We start from the raw sequence: 26,147 nt of genomic DNA, 5'->3' as shown, positions 1-26,147 counted from the left end.
GCAACTAATCTGACCCTACAGAATTAAATTAGGGAAAGCAGTAAGGTGCAAGAAGCAGGGAAGAAAACCACCAAAGATAAGGTACTATCAGAAAGAACATCATGCTCTTTAGTAAAACGAGAGAAAAGAAGAGCTACCTACTGAAGAAATGCCAGTCTCCTCATAGGCAGATTCCCTTCTTCAGAAAATCCAGACCGTAGGATGCAGTGGAAGTCAATGTATGAAAGACTTGGACCTACAGAGAAAGCTAGAGACAAATGGCAGTAGGTGCCTAAGCAAGACCCTAACATCATCACGAGAACAGTGCAGCAGCTTGGACTGTGTCTTATGAGTAGGAGGATAAGCTGCTAACTTTAAAAGATTTGCAAGGAAAGGAGATCTCAGGAAAAACACAGTTAGAGACCTTTAAACGTTTTATCTCCTTTCTTACTATTCATCTTTGAGCAAATGAATAATATACTTGTCCTTAATGGCTACTTCTGGATCACAGTCAACCTATGCTCCTGGAAAGATGCTCCTCCGATGCCTGATACAACCAAGGTGTAGCTGTGACTGGCAGCAGTAGCTGGGCCTCAATCCAAGGAGCCCCCCTAGCAAAATTAACCCACAGCAATCAACCTGACCCTGGGCATTTCATGACAGACAACTGCCCTCAGCACCTCTCACCGCAGATTTTAAGCATTCTTTTTTTCCTTCCCCTGACTCCAGCTTTGCACTTCCTCCTGTTTTCTAGCACTGCCTTTGGTGCTTGATCAACTTCTGCTCACCACTAGACCTAACTAAACCCAGTCAATAGTTTTCTGCTAACACAGCTCAGTGCTAAGACAGCAACTATTACAAAGAGAAACAAACACAGAACTTTGTACTTACAACCCACTGTTCTGCAATTGCTTCCTGTCTTTAAAAGACTCATAACTCTGAAAAAAACCACAGCTTTTATTATTTATGGCTTGGCCCTCCATATATTTGTGGGTTTTCTGTAGGCATTTAAAACCAATCTTTAGACTCCCTGTGGATAAAGAGAAGATTTTTTCCCAAACCATCACTTGACAAGGAGTCAAATGCTTCTTTTGATTATTTTGATGGTGGTTGGAATAGGCTGGTGTGCCAACACTGGCACATTGTGGAAGTATTCCATCACCATCTATGGACAGAAAACAGCACAAAATAGCAGCACATTGGATTCTTTTTCCATTTTGTGCCTATTCTTTAAACTCAGATCACTACTTCAGACATTCCATTCCACACACTGTCCATCCTCAGAAATACGACATGTTTTACATAGTTGTTTGTTTTGGTTTTTTTAACAGTTATGCATACATTGAAACATGTCCCTCTCTTTGTCAAGGGTATTAGGCATTTTTCCACAGTAACTTCACAAACCAGTCAAGTTTCATTCTCTTGTACACAGTCTGTTTAGCTATAAAGTGCAACATCCCTGACTAAACATTACAATGAATGCACACAGCATACACACCACCATGGGACATGCAAAGAAGCATGAATCAGTTTCTGCTGTTAATTAAATAGAAAATTTTGGAGATTTATGGTATAATTGAAGCTTTCCCTTCAGATGCAGTAAAAACAAGTGTTAACATTACCCTGCGTTTGTCTTTCTCTTTGCTCCAGAAACACAATTTCTACTTCTCACAAAGTAGCGACAACTGAGCCTGATTGCTTCATGTTACTGCAGGTTTAAGGATATGAAATATTTAACCTGTAACCAGTTCCTCAGTGCTGCTTTCTCCAGCTGATGTGTAATTTGTGACAGAATTATTAATTTAGTTATGACCTGGTGTTACGATCCGGTTTAAACCCAGAAAAGCAAAGCAAGCTAAATCTCTATGCATAAACCGGAAAGAACTTAGATGGTTCAAAATATTCCCAGAAATGAGATTAAAACCAAACAAGGTTAGATGTTGATGCCAAAAGATGGATGTATTTTATTTAATAGTAGGAGGGAGGGAGGGAGGGAAGGAGGGAAGGAAGGAAGGAAGGAAGGAAGGAAGGGAGGGAGGGAGGGAAGGAAGGGAGGGAAGGAGGGAAGGAAGGAGGGAGGGAGGGAGGGAAGGAAGGAAGGAAGGAAGGAAGGGAGGGATTGGGGGACAGGGAGAGGTGACAGGGGTTAGGTGGAAGCGTATCACACATCTGAGGGTCCCAACGACGTCTCCTTGCTCCCCTCCATCTGCTCTGCTGGTGGTGAGGGTCCCCCGTCGCCGCCATGGCAACGCTCTCACACGCCACCACACCACACGCCAAAGAGTGCAGAATCCCGTGGATTAATATACACTGTGGGCCAGGTGGGAACGCCCACGTGTCTCTCTTGCAGGGGCTGGCTTGACACCGTCCCTTGCAACACTGAGGGTCTGTTGCATCATCTCTGGGGCTCTGGTGCAGCGTCTGGGCACCCCTTTGAGGGGCCCCTGTGATGGGCCATGTCACCCCTTCTGCTGTGGATGAGCTTCCCCCCCTGGGCGAGGGTCCCTCAGCTGGGCTCCTCTGCACAGGGGAGGATGGGCAGTCACTGCACCTCTGACCAGAGGCTTTTCCCAGACACCCAAAGCCTCTCCTCCCTCCACCCTTTGGTGCAGGGGGTCTGTGTGAGCCTGGCAGCTGATAGCCCTGGGGCTGTGGTCTCCACCTTGGAGGTGTTAAGCCTGTCCTTTGTGAATGTCCCCAGTCCTGAGTTGTTACTTTATCTTATCTCCATCAGCGAGCAGTGTAAGGCCTTGGTCAGGGCCCCATTCAGGGTGCAGTTGTCTTCTCTGCAGCTTTTGTAATACATTTTAAAAGTCCTTCAAGAAAATGTTTAAGTTATAAAGTATAATATTTCAGTCTCTGACACCGTGTCATAACTAGATGATTCAGCAAGTCTCACCCAACTACTTGCAATACTGTTTGGGAACTGAATTTCCAAAAGTGGTCTCGTATTCCCTTTAAATGGCTACATAAGTAATTTTTGAGTTGGCACTGAAGCGACTGGAGAAGGAAGCCCAGTAAATAACTTTCAAACAAATATCCTATACAACAAATGGACAAGTTAGCAAGGAGTGGTAAACACCATTTAATCTTTGCATATCATCCAGACTGGTAAACCCTGAACCCTCCAGCAGTTTCCACTCTGAAATGCTGGTAAAAGAGGCAGTTTTTTTACTGTCTTCCAATTATCATGAGCAAATTACCTCTGCTTTCAAATTCACAAGATTATTATTCTCCCATTGCTAACCTACCCTGCTCAAGCTGAAAGAGAACTGTATCATTTGTGACTCGTTTTTGCAGTGCCAAAGGGAGCTCTGGTGCAGGTGACCAGCCTTGTGCCTCCTGCTTTCGTGCAACAGGTGCTCTGTGCTTCCTGAGGGAAGAAAACTGGAATGTTTGGGCCAAAGAAACTCTCTCTCACGTGGCTTTACGGGTTCCATAATGCTAATGGGCCTTAAAATGGGACTTAATATTTTCAGTCTTAATTCCAAGATAGCACATTTCTAAAAAGCAAACGGTATTCAACTATTCAGCAGTTCTGGCCATGGTTTCTTGCTGCTCAGTCAGTCCTCTTGCCACTGCAGGGGAGGCTCTGTGAAAGCCAGGCTGGTACACACAGGGCTCTCTAATCAACCCTCAGAAGGAGCTGAAGCCAGATAGGGCTCTGTCAGCCAGCAGAACAATGACACACAATTAATGTATTAACAACAAGGGTAGAACTATATAATGATATGCAAATAACACTCCAGCCACCAGCCCACAGGCAGAGAGACAGCAATAAATCCATGGCTTTTTAAGATCTTGTCTGCAGAACTAGAATGTATACAGGAAGGACCCAGACATGTAGTGCAGAGCCACAAATTGGTAAAATTTAATATTTCAACAATTACAGGATGAATAAATAAATAACAAACTGGCAAGATGACACATCAGCTAAATGCTAAACAAAGTACTACTATTTATATTTAAATATGTATATATTCAATTTTTTTTCTCCCAGACAAAAAAAAAATCACCCTAGGGATGTTAGTGCTGAGATTCTTCAATGCTGAGCTGGCATTAAAACCAGAAGGAAATTAAGAATGACCTTGTACAAATGAACCAGCAAACGATGCTCATTAGCAACCAGCCCTAGGAAGGCAGTGCTGGAGGCTACCGAACGTGTAGCGAGTAAGAGTTACCATGGCCACTGGTTCAGGGACACTTAGGAGGAGCAGAAGAATGCAAAGAGAAGTCTGTCAACAGCATTAAATATATGTGATGAAAACCTTAGAAAACACTGAGCTAACATTTATTTTACAGAGAAAGGAGCTCCCCTAATGCTATTCAGAATGCCTTTGTGCATAAAAGTATTGATTTGATATTACTGATTAGGTAACGCCTTCCCTCCAGCTGTCAATCAAGATCATAACACAAAGGCTTTGAGTACAAATGCTGCCAGAACTTTCTGTGGCAGATAGATTTTTTTTCTCTTTCTTACTGACAGATTTTGCCAACTGAAATACCTCTTAATAATTTTAATTAGTTCCTTTCCTGGTTTTTAGTTCAAACAAAATTTAAATTAAAAATTATCTCTGTAAAGGAACAAGGCTTGCCTAATGCTGTTCAGCATCATTTATTCAGAGCAAGCTGCACTCAGATGACTGTCCAGTGGCCCATGACATTGTGTACAATTTATAATCCAAATGCCAAAAAGAAAAAGAGAGAGAGAAAATAAATTTGATTTTAATAGGAATATAGAGTTAATGAGTATGAGTTCTTCTTATTTCATTATCTAAACTACCTTGTCTGACATGCAGTTAATTTTCAACTATGCCTCACAGAGTGTTCTTTTTAAAAGTTTCTGTAGAACTAAAGGTTTCTTTCTCCACGAGTAAACTTGTTCCAGAAAGAAGATGAAGACCTGAGCTAAGGTTATCTTTTCCAAAGCAGTGCAATATCCGTTGATGTTACTTTAAAGTGATAAATATCACCCAACAGTTATCAGGCACCTTACAAAGAACCCGACCCAGCTTCCATTATATTAAACACTTATATTGGTCTCAGTGGGAACTGGATCACTCTCCAATATCTATCTGTGTACTGTCAAAAATAATCTGTGATGACTGGATAATGCAGGTATGGACCAGAGGAAGACAAAGTAGGGGACAACAGGTGGAAACATGAGAGGAGCAGAAGAGCCTTTTAAATATAGGCTTGATACTTCTGAGATGCCTCAGTCTGTCAGATTTACTAAAAACAGAAATAACAGATTTATTAAAAACAGAAATAAAGAAAGTCTTTGCATTATTTCTACCTTCAAACACTGACAAAGTGTTTGACAGGCAAATACATTTTTCCTCTCTGAACTTTTGAATGAGGTTGCTCATATTACAGATGAGTAGAAGGCATACATATTATCACAGTGGGGGGAAAAAACCACAAACACCCACCATCCTGAGTGGAATGGCACTGAGGTGCTGAGCTTGCCAAAAGACTGAAAGCACAGCCAAGAGCATACCTGGCTTACTCCTTTTCCTCAGAAACCTTTAGTAGAAGGCAATCACACAGAATAAAACAACACGGCAAGCTTATCACTAGCTATATTTAAACATTACAGCTTGTGTTTCAGGTTCCTCTTGCCACACTAAGTCTGCAATTTGTGCAGACCAATTATCCTGTTTGTTCTTGGCAGGTCTTCTAACTGGCTTCACACTAATGCAAAGACTAATGCAGGATTCTGTACAGGACACTACTTCTGTGGAGAAAGGGGTTTAAGTTTAAAAAAAATTCATCAGAACTGACCCTTTTGCACCACACTAGGTAGGCAAGGACTGGATAAGAAGGTGGAAGAAAAGGATTATTTCAATAGCTACTTTTCACCTTGGTGCAACTGTGATGATTAAGGGATACTAAAATATGATGTAGGAAGCTAGTCAGAAGCAAATTACAAACCCTAAAATCTGATCTAGAATAAGGGCATAGAAAGGAAGGAACTGTGTCCTAAAGGAACCTCCATGACTCTCCCAGCTCAATTTCACTCGAGTTTAAACTAAGGCAAAATATTTCTTGTACCTGTTCTCAAAGAGGTGAAGCTTGAACACCATGTCATACTCTGACCAATGTCTTTCCACAGACTTTAATGGTGCATTAGAAGGTACTATTTCATATAAATAAAAAGTAACTAAATATGTAGCTATATGATTTTTTCTCTTCTTTTTTTGTGCAATTGGTCACCACAGTTGCTCTCTCATATAACAGGCCATAGATTGGCACTGCACATTTATAGAATCGCTTTTAATAGGCTTTTACGACTCTTCAATCTGTAATGGTTCACTCTCTTCAAAGTAAAGACCTTATTTCAGCTCTGAGACTTTATTTCCTAGCCTTTGCCTGTCTTTATGCACCCAGTAGACTTAAGAGTCATCAACTACCAAATTTCACATCAGTGCAATTATATTTAATCAACTCTACTTGATATTTCTTTTTGATGCGATTACAAGTCATTTTGACAAGTGCTATTTTCCACAGGTTCATGTTGATTGGCATTAATTACATTGCCTTCTTTTAATTCTTTGTTAATTAATCTTTATTAATTTCAATATGCTGCTGTTTTGTAGAACGCATAACTGGATCACCATGAGCAACAGAGTGCTTTCAAAATGGTAGAGAAGTTTGAAAAACCACAGCAAAGAACTCGACTGTAGAAGCTGCAGGTCAAAAACCAAACACCATCCACCTTTTAAGCTCCCTGCCCAGTCCTGACACAGCAATTCAGACCCACTTGGCAGAGCAGAGAGCTCCTTGCAGAAGTGAGTGGGGAGATGGAAAACAAGAGTGTGAAGCCTCACACCTTCAAGAGAGCTTCAAGTCAAGAGAGACTAACCAAGCAAGTTAAACTCTTATTCTCATAACCATACTAAGGAGGAAAGTCTGAAGACAATTTATAGACAAGTATGTATTTGCATGCTCCAGTACCATCTTTGTGTATTCAACCAGATGGGTGTAAACGAAATTTTCTGTTTGCAAACAGACACATGAACAGTTAGAGCTCAACTTAAAAAACATAATTAGCGCTTGCTGCTGTTTTTCTGTGGCTTGTATGCAAAACGAATTGTGCCTGGGCTGAATTTCCTGACTCTTCTCTATTGCCCCTTTCACTAGCAGCTGAAGCAGTAGGAAAAACAAAGCAGTGGTAGTTAGCTGTCAATGCAATAAGGTTCAGGGAGATGAGTGTCACTCCTGTATTGATCTCTGATGACCCTCCACAATGGGAGTCAAAAAGAGTTTAAAAATATACTAGTTCCAGTGTAAAAATAAAGAGTCCTGAACAAACTGAGCAGTCCAGCAAAAAATTACAGTTGAGATACAGCTATTTACTGGTGTGTTTCCCATGAGCTACAAACACAAGATTGCTTGGAGAATCTGGTAGACGCTTACAGTACAGTGAGTTTTGCAGGCAATGCAGCAATTCCTCCCGTCCTCTGTATTAATGGATGCTCAGCCAAATTTCTCTGCAAAACACTGAGGGAGAAATCTTTGTGCAGACTGCTCCATGGTTTTGCAGCCTTGTTGCAGCCCCATGACAGATGCAGCTCTAGGCTTACACCTTCTAATCCTAATCCTAGGCTTTGCTAAACTTTAGCTCCGCCAGTGCCGTGACTCACATGAACCAGCTCATACAGGAGAAGCCTTTTCACAGTTTGCACTGGTGTTTTGCAGCCCTTTCCAGCCTCACACCCACGGCAGGTCTGGGCTCCAGCTCCCCACAGCCCTGCCCTGCCATGGGTCCCATGGAGCCAAGCGTTCCCGTGGGCCCACGACCCTGCCTGGCCTCAGCCTGTGCCCAGGGAGGAGCCCAATGCCCAGGGCTGGTTGTGCCTGTGCTCTGGGATGGGCCCTGGCCACCTGGTCCTGTCAGCACCCCTGGCAGCACCTGACAAGATGTGGTATTAGCTGAGCATTCATCCGCCATAGCCCACAGCAGCAGCCTGCATGGAAAAGATCTCCAGGGAAAAATCCTTTTGCGGCCTACACAATCATGTGGTGCCCAAATTGGCTCAATCTGCAATGATGGCTTTTTCCAAGAAACATCAATATTTAATACTTCCTGAGCATGTGAAACAGAGGCTCAGCTGTCAGGGCTGTTTGACTTCCAGCCAAGGACTTTGCAAAGCAAATATGAATGATCTGCCATGGGTGTTCCACAGTATTGCCCCTATTCACTATTAAAAGAGCAAATAAAACACTAGCTATAGAAATTACTACATCTGAAATCACACATCTTCTTACCAAATATTTAATAAGTTCAGTCTCTCCTGTTGCTCAGGTAAAAGCAATGGAAAATAAAGCCAGGGTCAGAGATTAAACCCTGAATCTCAAAATTCAATCTGGAGCATGATTTCTAAGCCCAGTCCCAGCACCAGCTAAACTGCACAGCAGCCAGAGCTCCCATATAAGGTGTTTATATATCTAGAACTGTACCTCGCCAAAGGCACACCTCCATGATCTTCTCTGCAATAAGATCTCTTTGTCCATTAAGATAAACACCCAGGACGGTCAGGGACTGGAGCATGCAACTTGGGAAGAGATGTCACAACAACAGGACTTACTCAATCTTGAGCAGATGAAGGGGAGCTCTTCATGTTGTCTGAGGAGAGGGTTTAGAGAAGATAGGGCCAGACTCCGTCTTGGAGGTGCAGAAGGACAGAACGGAAGGCAAAAGACACAAATCGCAACATGGGAAAGCCAAATTATACACAAAGAGCATCTTTTTCCACCATGAGCATAGCCAGCCACTGGAACCTGGCCTCAGAATTTTAAAAAGTCCATCCAGAGATAGAAAGCTCCATGGAACACAGCCCTGAGTAACCTGATGTAACTGGATCTGCTCTGAGCAGGGAATTACACAAGATGACCTCCAGTTATTTCTTCCAATCAGAAATACTCTGAGATTTTACAAACCTTAGCTTTTAAGAAGCATGCAAAATACTGCTATAGATATTTTAGTATAAGGCTTTAAACATTTGTTTGTTTGGCAAATACAAACCCAGGAAGAGATAAAACCAGATTCTGCTGTAAATTAAAGAGGAATTTTGTTTCCATGAACATCTGGAATATGTATGTGCAATTGCCATACCGCTAAACGAAAAGCTGGCATGAAGAAAAAGAAAAGGACCTGTTTTCATTTAGGATATTGCCCCTTGGAGCTAACATAATGCATAATGTGTTTGGTGTTTTAGTGTAGTGATTTGTTTGGAATTAAATATAAACATAATTTCCAAAATTCAAGAATAGTGCTTTATGGCAAGACCAGAGATAAATCTGAGTCAGAACACAGCTATAAGAGCTGTCTCCTGAAAGTACTGAAAAAGTTGTAATTGCTTCACAGGTAGCATTTCAGAAGTTACCTAGGTCTGCAGGTATCCAGGTTCCAGTGGTAGTCACTGTAATTTAAGCTCATAAGCACTTCAGTAGTTTTTGAAAATGGACTGAATTATTTGAAAATGGCTTCTAAATTATTCCCATCTCACTGCTCTTGGAAACCTGACCTCTTCAGCAATTCTGAGTTCTTTATTTTAGGAATGCATTGTTTTGCATACACAATGTACTTGTCATTTTTAGCGCAAGCTAAACCTGAGACCTTCAGTCTGTGCATACGCTTCATATCCAGGTGTAAACTTCACCCTAGGTCATGCCATCCTTTTGCATGGCAATTTCTTAGTAACTCTATTAATGGGAGAGTTGAAACCTCAGTTAGGTATCTAACTTCTATACACAGAGTATAGAAAGATTGAGGCAGTTGGCTTAGCGCCGCCCCAGCTTCATGTGCTGCAAACATAAACTGACCCAAAGGGAGCACTGAAGACAGACATTTCTGAAACCGTGTCTTTTTCCTAGACCACAGCTCTTTTGTAGCACAAAACTAGGCATCTCTGTGGAAAGGGAGTCACAGCCCCAAATTTCTTTCTGGGTGTAGTCAAAAAGTCACAAATAAGAACTCCTTTCTTTTAGATGTGGCTGCTGGAGGAAGGGAAGGGAAGCTACAGCACCTGCTGAACCCTGCTCTCCACATCTAAGGGCTTGTTCCCTCTCACTCACTGCCAGTGGCTCTGTGGATCCTGCACTCCTCTCTCCATAGTGAAGAATCCTCAGCTGACATTATTGTCAAGACAAGAGAACGCACCTATTCCACCCTTGTGTATTATTTAAAGACGGGCTTTTAGGTTGCATGAGCCGTTGTTTTTTACTCTTTTCAGGTTCAGGGATGTCTAGAACTCAGTTCTTCAGTTTCCTGAAGAAGTGCACAAACCTCCTGGCCACTATACAGGTCCAGCACATTCATACAGCACAGTGTGGTTACCTGAGGCACAAGCGATGTCTGCTATCACCTCTTCCACGTGTATCCATAAATGCGCACGTGTGTGTGTGTATATAAGCTGTGTCCTGGCATGAAGGCAAGCTTCATTCAAGCACAGAATTGTACTCAAAGGCATATTGGGTTTGACTCTTCTTGAGGTTGAGTCCATTGCCAGCCACAAGAGAAGCAAAATTTTTTACATGTTCTTTCTATTTTCTCATTCCTACTACTCATTAAGTGAAAATAATGTGCTGAGCACAATATAAATCAAAAAATCGGTCCTGTGTCTGTGCCCATGTTCAAGACATCCTGAAGATTTTGCTTTCTGTGATACTAGATGTCAACAATGTGTAACAAACTCTTATTTATTTAATTACTTACTCTCACAATTTCACATAATGTAATAGTGTGACTACTGCTTACACACAGGTCCTTTATGTTTTTAGAAAGAAGGCAGCACTGGAAGGACAAATGTGATGAGCCAGAAATACCTGAGACAAATTCTGATTTCCTTTCTCATTGATATTAAATTCAATGAGATTATTCCTAAAAGGCCCCTTGTACTTCCTGCTCATATTTGTGGACAAGTTTACTGGTTCCCTTGTTTGAACCCTCTGTGAAGGACACAACCTCTGAGAAAACTCTCTGACCCTTCTTGCCTTAGGTATGCCTGGCTTACCTTCTCTGACTGATTAATCTTATTGACTCAGGTGTTACCAGATTATCAGTCCACTCTTCACAAGTGAACAAAGGAAATTTTATGCAAGGACTGCTCCTATGGCTTATGTTAATCAAAATTTACTGATTCAGGTTTTGCCTCCTCCCCAACATCTTTCCAGCTTGCAGACAATTACATTACATTACACACTGCACACTTGTCTGAAGCATTTATCTGTGTTGTGGAGCTTCTCTGCAGCAGACAGCATGTTGGTGCCTGTGGAGTCTCTGAATTCCCAAAGATGGGAACCAGATGCTGCCATAACTATGCATACAGAAGATACTATCTCCCTATAAAAACCTCCTTGAAGGACTTTTTTCAGATTTTATGAGCCATCAAGTGGAACAGCTGGGATTTTTTTTGTGAAGTTTTTTTGTCTGCTTTTTTTTTTTTAATTCAATAATTTTCAAGCATAGACATCCACCCCAAAGCATTTGATTTCAGATAGAATATGTTTTTATTTCAGCTTTTGCTGCTAAATTCCACTCTTCATTTATATGTCAAAATATTAGGATGCTCTTTCCCCACACTTATGATTTCTACACATATACTTGTGTCAGGAGTGAAACAACCATCACCTCTTTTGACTGACATCCTCAACCCAAGAGGCAAAGGAAGAAACAAAGCCTTTATAACTTTAGGAAGGCTTTTTCTTTTTTTTCCCCTAATGATATATACACTGATGTACTTTCTGTAACTGACAAGAAACTGATAGAATTTCAAAGCAGCAGGGAAACAGTGCACCACTACAGCAGATGTGTGCCCAGAGAAGCTATGAAAAAAACAAAGATTCCCACATCTTGTTGCACAAAAGGGCAAAAATGAAAATCACAGATTATGGTGGTTTAACAGAAACAAGCAAGCAAAACCCTCTGAAGTTCATCTACAAAAAAAAATTACTTTTAAATCATTCCTAGACAAATTAAGAAAAATAATAGTTTATTCCTTTCTTCATGGCAATTTTTTTCTCATGCTTTGTTACAGTATTGCTCTCTGAAAGAGCATAAGAAATACTTTTCCTTGTTGCTGCACCTTCACACAAAAGTATGTCTTCCCAGATTGTTAAGTGAGACTATTATGACTCTCTAATGCAGCCTCCCAAATAGCAAAAGCAATGGATCTTCCCTACACTAAACCTCTTAGAGCCCACACAAAGTGTCATTAACTTCAGCTTTGTTTTTTGGTTTTTTTCAAATATCAATTCTAATTTAAAAAACAGACTCTAAAAGACAACTATTTGTTGTTTGCTACCCTTGTTCATTTCAGCAGGTCATTGCCCTTTCCTAAACATACTTCCTAAACATGCACATTTCATTACCATTCAGAACTTGTCTAGATCCAACTTCCTGCCATTACCTCCTGACATGCTTTTGTCTGCTAGACTGAAGTCCTCCAGTATCACGTTTCTGTTCCCTGCAGAGGTTCCCTGCACACTGTCAACACATCTCTCTGTAAATCTGTTTGATAAACTAAAGTCAAGCTGTTGGAAGGCATGGTTTCCAAACTGTTAATCATCTGAGTGCCTCTTCTCAGAGCCTTCTCCATTTTTTTAACATCTTTCTTGACTGTGGACAGCAGAATTAAAGTGTTCTATCAGTGGCCATATCTACTTCTAATGCAGAGCTAATTCTTCACAGCCTCTCTCCCTGTGTTCTTCTTCCAGATATTCGGAGTTGCATTAGCCCTCCTCGCCACAGCGTCTCACTGTGAGCTCATATGCAACTAATTAATCATGACACACAGATCTTTTCCAATAGCCACTTCTCAGTCCACTGGTCCCTTTTCCAGAACCATGGTCTACATTCTTTACTGTTGGTTTTACGACATTACATTTGACACCTGTGGCTGGCACTGTTACCAGCCATCTTCCCAACACCACCTGAAAGGTATAACAATGTTTTTCCAGTTAGTGCTCTATGGGATTCTGTATCTCTACCAAATCCCAACAGGAGCAGAGTCATTTAACATAATACAGAATTTAATCTAGTTTAGTCTATTTAATGCATTCCAAATTTGTTTCACATTGCTGTAATGTATTAATCAAGAACTCACAAGGTGTTAACCCAAACAGCTCAGTGACCTATACATAGATTGTATTGTATCAATTGTACCTTATTAACTGCACAGGCAATCACCTCAGGAGTAACATTTCAAGCCAGTATTACCAACACATGTTTTCCATAATCCTAAACTCATTGGCAGTATTATTTTTTATTGTATCCCATCATAGGAATTTTCCTCTCTGCCATGCATCAATGTCATGTCCAGTATGGTTTATGGGGACCTGGACAGTTCTACTAAACTCTTAAATAGGTAATAAAGGTAGTATGCCTTAAATAGTGGTGTATTACCTCACTGGTGTCCCCAGAATTTCATGGTTTAGTGAAATACTTCTACTTCCTCTTCAGAGTTTTGTTTTCCTTCCTTCTGGTCCCATTCCCATGCATAGCTTGAGGGAGAAGATAGGTGCATTCTTACTCCTATCCGCCCTCAACATTATTTCATGTCTTCTGTAATATAAAATGTTTCTCTTCAACTTGTGGAATCATAAGAACAGTTTTTTCATTATGCAAGTCCACTTCTGACCTTCATGCATACAGGGAGAGATGGGGAAAAAAGAAAAAAAAACAAAAAACAAAACGAACAAACAAAAAACCACCACAATCTAAATATGTGATATCTAAAAACTCAAAACTCAAAGATCCAAATTTTTTTGTTTGTTTTTTTGTCTCCTGGTTTGCGTCTCATTCATGACAGGTAATAGTCGAGGCTGACAGAAATGCTAGCTTTGGAGCACAAACCCTATTGAGAGGACCAAAATAAATCAGAATAAGCAAGTTTCAGAAACAGAAAGCCTAAGGCTAATTAAATGACCTGAACTAAAGGCCATGAGGCCCTTGGGAATCTCAGAACAGTGCTATCTTGCAGATTTTAGAAATAAATAGTTGGACGTAACTCAAATGTCTCTCACCTTGCACAACTAATCAGATATTTCCACAACATGACATACTCATAACACAACATAGCTCATTAAAGTAGTTCTGTCTTAATAAAAGGTTGATGCTGCTGTAGGGAAGGACACACAAAGAGGTATTCAGAAAAGAAACAACTATAATTTCTGCTAATGTTGTATTTTCTGTCTTTGTCTAGATTTCCACGGTTTTCACTTATTCAGCATTCTTGCTTAGATTCAAAGAGATTTTTGCTGTAATTCTCACAACAGAGTAACCATCTTGGTTCCTTCCTCTCAGGACCATTGGGATGATAAAACCAAAGATCATATCACTAGTTACCAGCAGTACTTTTTTAGCCTGGTTATTCAAAAAAAGTACTAATATATAATCTACATAAATGCCTGACTATATCCTAAGAGGAGATTTGAATCCATTGCCCAACTTTAACTAGAGAAACAGAGATATTAAAGAAATTAAGTCTCTACTGATTTCCTGAAAATAGACAGCTGAAGAGGCAGACCCTGTCAAAACTTTGATTGAAGAGATCATTAAAAATCTTTATAAAACAACAAAATATACATTCGAGGGTAAAACCTCTAGAATTCCCCAATCATAAGAAAATCCCTAAAGCTACATCCCAAACTCACAAAATCTCAAGAAATGTGTTCACAGGGAAAATTGTGACTGTTAGTTGCAATATTCCTGTAATTACTTATGAATGTGTACATTCATTTCTTGTTTTCTCCTTTAACAGGTCTGTCTCCTGAAAGGCAACCAGTATTGTCAAATCAAGATGTGTGGTAGAAAGCTCTGGAGTCCCTGTCCTGCATGCAATGCATTTGTGTACTCCAGAACATAAGTAACTGAGAAGAGACCAAGAGTCGGACTGAAATATGCCGATGGACAGCAGTTGAAAGATGAGCATCATGTTCAATTTACAGCTGAGCAAAGAGGTGAGATTCTAAATCTCTATTTGCTACAAACCACCTAGTCATGTACACAGGTTTACTGTGGTCTTACATTTTATAAGCACATCACAGGGGTGAATGTATGCAAGCCCAACAGGCAGTTGTCTACCTAATATTAAATCATTTGGCAATAAACAAATGCTTAAGTGTTTCAGCACATTTTCTTGTTGAGTTTTTATTCCATGAGCAGTGAAAACTAAAATGGCCTGTATTCCTTGGTAATTGTAAGGAAAAGCCAGTCATTCAGCAGTTGAACAGATTGTTCTCAAGGTTAAGAAAACACTGACTGAGCAGGTGATGGTGAATGCTACAGACAAGGTAAAGCACAGCTGAATTTCAAGGCTGCTGGGGTAGCACTATAACAGTACTTCTTGTAACAGGAAAGCAGCAAGCAAAATAAAAGTTTGCCACTCTGCACTTCCAGGTGTTTAGGAAAAAGTCTCATTACTATGGATTTATGGTCTCTTCATTTTGATGTTTTTAAAAACAGAGAGAAAAAAACAACCGGTGATGCATATCATTTTCTGCTCTAGACAGAACAACTACATCAATTCATCTTTTTCTCCCCACAAATCAAGATAGAGACACTGTAAATCAGAACTCTCACGTCAAGGTTTAAGGAAAGCAAGAAATATGCAGAACAGTAAATCAACATGAGGTTTCCTATACTGTAGTTGGCAGTCACAACTATACTAACAGTCAAAAGATTAATGTTGACCATTTTCATTTCCACTGCCCTAAGAGTAAAAAGCAAGATTGAACACCAGGAATCTTTGGTAACAGGTGCTGAGGGATTACTGCATATGCTGCTAGCAATTTTTCTCAATGCATATGTCAGGTTTCAGGGAAAGGCAAAGTTGAGGGAAGGAAATAGCCTTAGTTCCTTTCAAGTTTTTCTAAATCAGTGCAGGGAGCGGACGTTCAAGTAGCAAGTATTCTGGCACTCCAGAAGCCCTGTTAGAAATTAGAAGACAAAAGCTATGCCTAATTAGCCTCCACCTTTTCAATCTGTTGAAATCAGCAGGAAATCACAAGATGTGACAAGAAGAAGAAAAGAAGTTACCTCTGTTTTAGCATAGTGTATGGAGAGCAGCAGGAATTCAGCTTCCATACACCTAGGTACCTTTGTAGTGAATGCTTGAAATGACCTAGAAGAATTAGGAACACAAATCCATGAAAAACTGCCTCCTTCTTCAACAAACCACTAAAGTAATCAGGGCCTCAGTGCCGGATCATCAGCATCCCATACTCTTCCCTGCATGCAAAGCATTTATTGGTACACAGCATCTAAGACACGAGAGTGCAGCAAGAATGGGCCAGCACAGTCATTTACAGGTCTAAAGCCTCTTATCTGTAACAGCAGCAATCAGGGGGGTACAGATAGACAAGGCAAACTTTAAGCTTAGGGAACATCTCAGAACATCGGACAAAGGGCATTGCTAACTACTGAGGACAGGAAGTGTCTTGATTACCTCCTCCTGCCTTGATAGAGGCTACATAACACTTAGAGCTTCCACAAAGCATTTACATTGCATGAAGTAGTTTAAGTAGGTGTTTGCATTACTGGCCCTTTTCATTGGAATATAATCAGCTGTTGACTCTAGGATCTCAGAGAGAAGAAGGGTGTTTGCTTACTAGGTAAAAGGTCCTCGGTTATCATGCATTTTCATGGATTTGTACTTGAGAAAACAAGCAGACAGAAAAAAAGGAGGGGGAAAGTACATATAAATGCATTGTATCCACAGATGCAATTTTTTAATTCAAAAACTGAACACTGATCATATAAAAATTAATAGGGCAAATGAATTGCAGACACAAGTTTGTATTTGTGTATGTAAGACAGTAAAAATTAAAATTATGCAAAATATATATTTACAGAAACAAAAGTTTATAACTAAACACCAGTGATTCCCACAGGAATCAGAAAAAATCTGCAATTCTGGTTTTTAGGCAATATATACCAGAAAAAAATAATACAATGAATTATACTTAGGAGACAAGACACCCATTTTAAGATAATCTCTTAAGCAGAAAAATTTCCATAGTATGTGTCCTTTGCTTTACAGAACCAGATATTCATTGCATCACAGAGAAACATTATATCTCAAAACTTTCCAAAGAAAAAGGGAGGAAAGGGGCAAATTTTCTCAAAACTGTGAAAGGCTAGTTACATAAGAAACTGCCAATCTTGATGACTATTTCAATAACAACATTATTTAGTGATTACCATTACCATTGATACAAAATAAACCATATGTGGGGCAAGTGCAGGTCAGAAAACACTCACCTTGTGCAGCACATAGAAGCAGGTGTAGCATATTTCAATAAAGACATAACATAAAAGTAACATACCTTTCACAGGCTGGAATTTTAATTTCTCTGTTCAGTGGTAAATAATTTGTTTCTGGATAGTAATCTTTTCCTTTAGATTCTTCTAAATAATGATATTTTTAAAACATGCTTAGACCAGAAAATTACATTTGTTAACTTCAGAGTTGTTTACCTTAAGTGGATTACTTTGATACTGGGAACATGAGGAGGATTTACATGCTTTTCATCAGTTACATGCTTTGAGACTAAGCAGATGGCACACCCCTGCAAGTATAGTACTCTACAATAATCTAGGGTAGTTTTAGCTTATTTCTTTTTATAGCTCCATGGGTCACTCCCCAAACCCTATTTAAAAATCAAGGTCCATTATCTGTATTTTAAACTGTGAATGCAAGCTAATAATCTGCAACCAACACACAGTGGATGTAACTGGCATAAAGGTTCAAATTACGTTTGTTCACAGCCCAGTGGCAACTTAAACATACCCCAACTAGCTTTCCAACCCAGGTGTAAAGAGTGTATATATTTTCTTAAGCTTTTGTTTAAACAATGGCAGCATGGAATATCCAAAGATTCAAACACCATTGTTTCAGACACGTACCCTACACAATTCTTGTTAGAAATTAACCTACTCTGGAATCTTGCTGTTAAGCTTTTTTTTTTTAAAAAAAATCAAACTACATGTACTGGTTCAAACAAAAGTGTCACAGGAAATGTGTCAGCTTTGAAAAAAAAAAATCACTGGAAATTGTTTCAGGCCCAAGATAGAACTACCATGCAAAATTAGAGATCATTGACATACCTTTGCTTTCCCTCTTCCAGATGTGGCAGAAGTTCTAATTTTTTCCTTGCATTTCAGATCATTGTCTCCACTACTACACACTGGCTATTCTTGCATGTAACTCTCATAGTCTTTCTCACCAAGATATTTTCATTTGGTTTACACTGAACCATAGAAAAAGAGTATTCTTTATGCCTCAACTGCCTGCTTTCTTTCGCTTCAGGAGAGTCACAATTCCCTTCTGACTAGCATTAAATTTATATACATGAAATAACACCAATAACAGAAAGCAGAAACAGCCTGTTAGTTAGGGCTCTCACAGCAACAGGAAGCACAGAAAAGCAGTGACTATGAACATTGGTCTCCTACATTACTGAGGAATGTTGAGCAAGCATGAAAAATCAGCCCCTGAAGTTGTGCACTCAAACCTAGGTGCCAATTTTAAACATTTCATGGTCTTTCAGGAAGACTGAGATCATTGTGATTAAAATTTCCCCCACTAGCCAGCCCAAGACAGGCTTTGAAGGTAGAAGTATTTGTGAAAATGATTTACAGATGTTTCCAAACTTGCTGCAAGCATTCCTACTGAAAGATAGTCTGTGGATCTTTTATCTAAACATTCTTCTTATGTATTTCTTATGCAGTATATAATAAGGATGAGGGAAAAGAGTAGGAATTTTGATTAGAGCTATTAATTTATAGTTCTTCAAAATGTCTAAGAATTTGACCACAATTTAACTGTTAAATTTAGTTTTTTCAGCTAATGAAAGAATCCTGTTAGATTTTGCATAGGTTAGACAGCAAGAAACCAAAACATGTTTTCACCCAAGTCTCAGAAAATCATTTTCTCTTAAGGATGTTGAGGTGACAACTATTTAATATCAAGAACTTTCCAAGCAGTGCCCAAACGATGGAACCACTGCATCACTTGAAAAGCAACTGGGTCCACAACTCTTCAGCATGAATAAACACTGTCATATCTGAGTCATCTGCTGTTCAGACAACAATATTCTTTTTTTGAATAGGCACAGACGAGCAGCTTTCACTATCTGACAATGTTCACAGGCTCTTTCCTGAGAGGTCTCTGAGGCCACTGCAGCTCCAATGCCCTGGGTGTGCCTGCACAGCCTGATGTACACCTGCACCTGTCACAGGGATATCGACAGCAGATTCCTGACCTGGCTCTCACAGCTGCCAGTGGCACATTTGCACTACAATGGTTACAACCAGACTACCCACACAAACCCAATGTTTCTCCTGTGGACCTTCCTCCCCAAGCCAAAGCTGGCTCTGTGGTACAAGAATATCCTCTCTAACCCATTTCCTCCTCTGCTAGCTGTTGCCTCTGTTTCTTACCTGGTTTTCCTGTGCATGGTCTGACAAATTGATTTTTTGTAAACTTGCCCCAGACCTCCAAAAAATTCAAGCCAGGATGTTAAAATGGTGTGCGCCTACAATACACAGTAGTCTTTAAGGGAAAGAGTTTCTGGATTCCTTTGAGCTTTAAAACAGACATATACTCAAAGATTGTATAGAATAACTACAAGGAAAAAGAGCAAACATCAAAAGTTGTGTGATAAACTGAAGTTTTCCACATGTATGCAAAAAACAGGGAGGCATGAGATTCCAGGGTTTCTGGAGTGCTAAGTCATCAAAACAGCACAGCAGCTTTAACAAGAGGGCCCCACAAATACTGTATTCATATCAGCTTTGTAGTTCATGCAAGATGCATGAGAATTTTTAAAAAATATTCAAAAAGGATTCTCAGGAATGGAAGGGAAATCTGTGGAACATTCAGCAGCATTTTGAACACAGTGTACCCCTTGGCAGTAGAGCACTGCCTCACCTCCTCTTCCCCCACTGCCATATCACACAGGGATGGGGAATGAGTGGGGAAAAGGTCACCAGCAGTTTTTCCAAGAATTCAGGTAACTGTAGGTAGAGCTTATCCCACACTGAGTAGCTGTGTATCCATTATACATGCAACTAAGTTTTTATATTCTTATTTTGTCCTAATGTAAGAGCTTTTAAAAAATTTGGATATTCCGTTTGAAAAATGTGCCTTGCAACATCTACAACAGTAGCATTGTGTGGCCCTCTTTAGAGTTTAGTTGCATAAAGACATAGAAAATGATCCCTAAAAAAGAATTTTCTGGCTACTTTCAAGATTATCTATATTCCCATTAGGCTCAATTAATCCAAATATGACTGTATCTGATTTCAGACCGAGGCAGGCTTTTGTTCAAAATACACTATTACACTTCCTGACTAGCAACAGGAAACAACTTTAAAGACTAACATTCAAAAATATCACCTCCTCAAAAACTTTTTACCTTTTTTTACCTCCCAAGTGAAATGTGCTTTTATGTCTCTCCTTTGTCCTGATGCAAAATTCTTCCTCTCCAGTAAAGCAAGCTTACTGTGATGGGGCAAACAAGGAACAGCACCAAGACCCCAAAAACTTTAATGTATCGCAATGGACAACAGACAGGCTCTGGCCCGGTTTTGACTTCTAGTTCCTGCATTGTGCTATCACCCTCTGAGAGACTATTGAAACTCTACAGTCCAGTCACAAGAGAGAAGTTTTATTCAGAAGGGCAGGTTTATTTGCAGAGTAGCCAGGCCAAAGCTGAAGTCAGGGTGCCCAAAGTTTTCTCCACGTAGAAACCAGCATTGATAGGAATAAAGTTAGTTTTCCCCTTGGCCTGATAAAGCTTCACAGAGACACCAGGGAAAAGTGACAGAAGGCCTTTCCCTCAGTTCTTTGGCAGCATCAACACAGGCATCTACTAATCCCTTAACTGGGGTGGCACACTCCTTCATCGTGCTTGGAGGACACAAGGCAAGAGGCTGGACACAAGCACCTTAGGCTACGATGGCCCAAAGATGCAGTGCTTCTTAGGACAAAGACCCAAACTGGAGGCAAAAGTGAAGTCATACAAAAAAATTCTAAAATGCTCTGCAAATGATTCATTATGTGTAAAGAATCTTAACATTATTTCACATTCACTAAATGAATTATTCTCATCATGAATGTGTACTAGTAAGAAGCAAGATGATGCTAAATTAGCATGATTGAAGCAAATCTGAGACAAAAATGAGTGATAGCCTTGAACAGAAAGGCAAATTTGGTGGTTGTCACTAAAAGCACAATTGATTGAATCCAGTTTCTGTGTCAGAATCACCATTAGAAATTCATTATTCATACCTGTGTCATCTAATATTCATAAGCCTACCAGCTGAGCACTTGGCCAGTTTTCAGTGTTTACTTCTTTAAAGCATTCACATACTGTCCCACGGGAATCCAGATATGTCATAAGTCCCCTTGCAGCAATATCCCAACAAATGACAATTCACAGAAGTTGCAGGCCTTTTAGCTGGCTTGGAAATCTGTCAGCTACAGATGTAATAGTCAATTATTGAGACATCTGATAAGTCTCCTGGTTTTTAAAAACACTGAGAGTCACTGTGGCCTTAGGATACTTCTCCATGGCTCCAGGCCAGTCAAGTGACTGTCACTGTTGAACTAGTAGTGCCTGAGAACAGAAAAATTATGAGCTCCCAGTATTCCACTCCTGATATTTCTGAAGTAATTACAACCAAAAGTTCCACGGATGCCTTGACATTTTGTCCGTAATATGGTATTTTAGTTAATTGGGTTTTTTCCTGATGATGGATGATTTATATCTGAGCCTCATCTGAGGTTTGCTTTGCTTGTTAGGGAAGTTAGAGTGAAATACTGTGGGTCATTATTCAAATTTCAAAAGAATAGGTTCTGCTTTTCAGCTCTGAGCTTCAGCTTCACACTGGAAAATTTCTCTGGCTTTGTAATAATTTCTTACTTACTCACTGTGAAAACATTGCATGTGACACACATTCAAAAAAAACCAGGTATCGATGGTAGTCACTACTTCATATGCCACTGACAATCATAAAAAGCAAAAGTTGAGAATTCATAGGCCTGATGCACAGGACTGTTTCACATTGTAAACAATGCACCATCTTAATGAGTTAGACAACAACTGCCTTCTACTTCACATTTTATAATACATGTATGCATAGGTCCCTACCCTATGCTTCTTACCCCAACTTGACAGAAATGCAAATAGACACATAAGATGCAAAACAAAAATTAGTGATTCACATTTGGAAAGCAACTTGTGGATTTTCTTGTTAAAAGGTCAAGCAGTGAACAACTGACTTGAATTTGCTGCTTAAATTGCCAGCAGATGATGTAACTTGAAATCCAGGACAAAATAATATCACATAAGTGATATTAATCTAATTGTGCAATACCCCAAACTAAACCAGGCGCTTTTGTCTTGCTAAGTACAGTTTAAAAATAAACAGTCTAAACATGAGAGCTCTGCTGGACCAAGCACACCCAAGAATTCACAACATCAGCTAGAAGCTAACAGAGTTCTACTTAAAATGCTATGATTTACACTAGGGATTTTGAGTAAATTTAATTAGTTTCCTACATTTCAGCAGAGTATATTAAGAGCAAATGAATTCTCTCAGCATAAACAATGAAACAATGAAGAACAAATGAGTCAAGTCATCTTCATAAATCAATTCATGCTAAAATATGTGCTAATCCCAATCTGCACTCCAGTAAGATACTACCATGTGTGTACATTCAGCAATTTTAATTTAAATTGCCTGCAGTTAAACAGAAAAGGGCAGCAAACCAAGACCACTGTCATCATTCACATTTGCTATTGCAGCATCACATCTGCAAAGGAAAAATGGCAGAGTTGTCCCAAACAACTGGATCTTCTAAAATGCTACACTTAACCCTTTTACATGACTCACTTGCTGTATGACACTGACATCAAACATATGCAGCCCTCATGTTGGTGAGGAAAAATGGGAGAGGAAAATCTTTTTTCCAGATTTACGGAGTCCAAAAACTTTATAATTTTTCCATTTATCTTTAAAATAAGACAGAGTCATGTGGAATTAGTAATAGTTTGGCTCTCTCAAGGGAAGGAAGCTGATCGGAAAGTTTTTGAGGCACTCACTCAAAGTTCACTCCATGTTTTGAAATCAAGATCACCCACTGGATTGGAAGTGCTAAAATAATGGCTTATTCTCCTGTTATTTCATTACTTTCATAACTCTTCCCAAGTCAATCTTCTAATTAATAAAAAACATTAAAAGACAAGAATTATTTCAATGTCTTTTGTTACATAAGGGTTCAACTGGAGAGATTATGTTCTGCAAAGAGCATATTTCTGCACAAAAAGATATTTTTATTTGTGATAATTGATATTTCACTTATGAGCTGATATGCCCATTTAACAAAACATTTTACTAACAAATTAATCAAGAGAGTCATTTGATTTTTTAAATGAAACTTTATCTCATCGAGATTTTTAACTTTGTCTGAATATTCAACATAAAGAATGTTCCAAGCCTGAATTTAGACCCTCAGGTCACCTAAGTGGCATGACAGGGACAGAAGGTGAAATCAAAAACCTTAACTTTTTAGTCTGAAAGTGGAATCTTGATAATCTCCCTGGAAGGAAGTAAAATTCAGTAAAGTCTGAAGATTGCCACCAAACTGAACTAGCCACCTCCAGTTAGCTCTATAATTAATTGCCCATCTCAGGAAATTACTTGGATGGGCCCTTCTTATTCAGGGATACACCCCTCTAAAAATGTCACAAAGTCAAGTGCTATTCTGGGAGCACATCACATTTTAATCCAAATCAAGCATTAAAGAGATATTTTACAGAAGAGGGTAGAAGTATCATCCCTACTGTATGGATAAATGCACACAGGTGGATTAAACAATATTTTCATGGTAATTCCTGCAAGTTTGTGATAGATCTGTATCCACAGCCGTGTTTTGACATCTCAACCCCACTTCTTCACAACAGACTTGTCTCCTTTGAAAGAAATTATGTGTCCAGCAAAGGAAAATCTGAGAAATCTCTCTTACCTGGCAAAAAATGATGCTGCCACCGAGGTGCCTGTGGATACTTCACTGGCAACATAGGTGCTCTGAGAAGCAGGGAGGCTGTACAGGGAGGGTTTATCTGCATTGTAGCGGTTCAGTGCTGCTTCAGTCAGGCCCTCTCGACTAGTCTCTGTCATAAGCTGAGATATCTGAAGACAGAAAAAAACCAGAAGAGTCATCAGCTAAAGCTCACTGGCTGACCCCTCCTAATCCAGCAATGCCTCTGGATTGCAGATGGAGTAAGAGAGTGGCATTTCATTCACTCCCTCTTTGCTGCTCTGTGAACAATCCTGTTGCTGCCTTCATGCTAATCTACAGTACTTAAACTCAGCTCTAACCTTGTCTGCATTAAAACTAATGGGATAAATTTATCCCATCATTAAAAATGTCAATAATGTATATGGTTTTCCATCCATACAGAAAAAAAAGAGTATACCATAATCCTTGCTTGGTCTTACCTCAAGATACAAGAAAGCTCAGATTTGCAAAATATTTCAATTTTACTTCAAGGGGGAAAAAAATTTTAAAAACAACATTTTTTTTGTCTTTGTAAAATAACACCCCACTAGTGTATTAAGCATTTTTGTTGACCTTTCTCCAGCAAACTCAACATGCAGCATAGAAAGGAGTCCCTTGGAAAAATCTTAGACAATTTATCATCACTCTGCAAAATTGGGATCATTACTATTGACTTTCATTGCCTTTCTTAAAAGATTGTAAACATCGTGTGATTTCATTCTTCTGATGGCCCATCTAACATTTTTCCCCCTGTTAGGAAGTCTCATCTCAGCCTTTCATTGTCTGAAAAGAATCAGAGTTTCATCAGACTTGACCCAGCTCTCCCCAAATCAACTGAAAGATCTTTGACTTCGGAGAAAGCTGGGTCAGCTCTATTGGAGTAACTCCTCAATACTTTGAATTCAGTTTCTTGACATCTGCATGAATTTACACCTATGTAATGTCATCTCCTGTACTTCATGCAATTCTAACAAATTTCCTTTCCTCCTTCCCTCATTTCCACCACAAATAGCTTCTGTTCACCAATGCATGTCACAAAACTGCAACATATGCCTAAAAAGAACCCTCTCAGGTTGTTGCTAGCAATCATCCACAGCATAGTTTCCTTCCCCTTGCAAAAAGTTTTCAAGGGGTAGTCTCTCACCTGTTCAATTTCATACCTCTACTTATCTCCACAAAAACAACAAAACATGTTTGTGAGGTGCATTTAAAAAAGTGTTTGAAAACATCCTGAAATTCTTTTTACACTTAGGCTTGCTTTATTTCACCTGTTAAACATTTCAGTTATTAAAAGCAAAGTTGAAGAACTGATTTGTATTTGTGAGGGAAAAAGATGTGATATGACAACATTTTTTAGGCCAACTATCACACAACCTCTGTTTCTCTCATAGAGAACTGCTATCCATTCTGCTATGGCTAAGAAGTGTTTATCCTTATTTTACATACTTTTAGACAATCAACTGTAATACTTCAAGAACAGGAATGCTAAACTAGCCTCTCTATTTCTAGGAGGAACCAGTAAAACTGCTGAAAGTGCCCCCATCATGTTAATCCCATGCTGAGCCATTCCAGTTTACAGGATTCACTACACTGAATGCACAGTGCTCTCGGAAGGCTATAGCTGAAATCCTGGACTTAAATCATCTCATAGCACTGGTAGAATGCAGGAATTTAGGCTGTCTGCCAGAATACCTCCTCATATTTGCAGCATGGAGGCAGACAGTTCTTCAGTGTCCACCTGGGACATCCAACACACTTGAATTCACTAAACAATATTTCCTTAAATATTACATCACATTTGATAACTCAGATATTTATGTTTGCAATGAACTAGCACAAGATTCTGCTCTGTCCCCTTAAATTACCCTGAAACCAAATTCCTCACCTTCTGTGTTGGGAACCACTAAACAGACAGCTCTCCCTTCAGAGAAGAGTGCACTTATAAACCCAACCTCATCTTTGTTCATCTAATTCATGTATCTGAAATCAGTATGAACCATCATCATTAATCATTAACCATTACTGACCATGTCATTAGGAAGTGCTACTCTCATGGGAAATGGACAGCAGCTAAGAAGTTGATGAGTTTACTTA

The 26,147-nt window shown here is 39.5% G+C and overlaps 1 protein-coding gene across 1 annotated transcript in view; it reads right to left on the bottom strand.

Moving 5' to 3' along the window:
- KIF26B (kinesin family member 26B) overlaps positions 1-26,147 on the bottom strand; it is a 285,391-nt gene that overhangs the window by 146,719 nt on the left and 112,525 nt on the right. Inside the window, exon 4 of the mRNA XM_039569408.1 lies at positions 24,018-24,184. Coding sequence (XP_039425342.1) covers positions 24,018-24,184 — 167 coding nt within the window. The remainder of the gene's footprint in view (positions 1-24,017; positions 24,185-26,147) is intronic.

The sequence above is a fragment of the Corvus cornix genome, chromosome 3, assembly GCF_000738735.6.
Source record: "Corvus cornix cornix isolate S_Up_H32 chromosome 3, ASM73873v5, whole genome shotgun sequence".
NCBI classification, from domain to species: domain Eukaryota; kingdom Metazoa; phylum Chordata; class Aves; order Passeriformes; family Corvidae; genus Corvus; species Corvus cornix.
The sequence above is the reverse complement of the archived record's forward strand: the minus strand, read 5'-3'. Positions and strand labels throughout refer to the sequence as shown.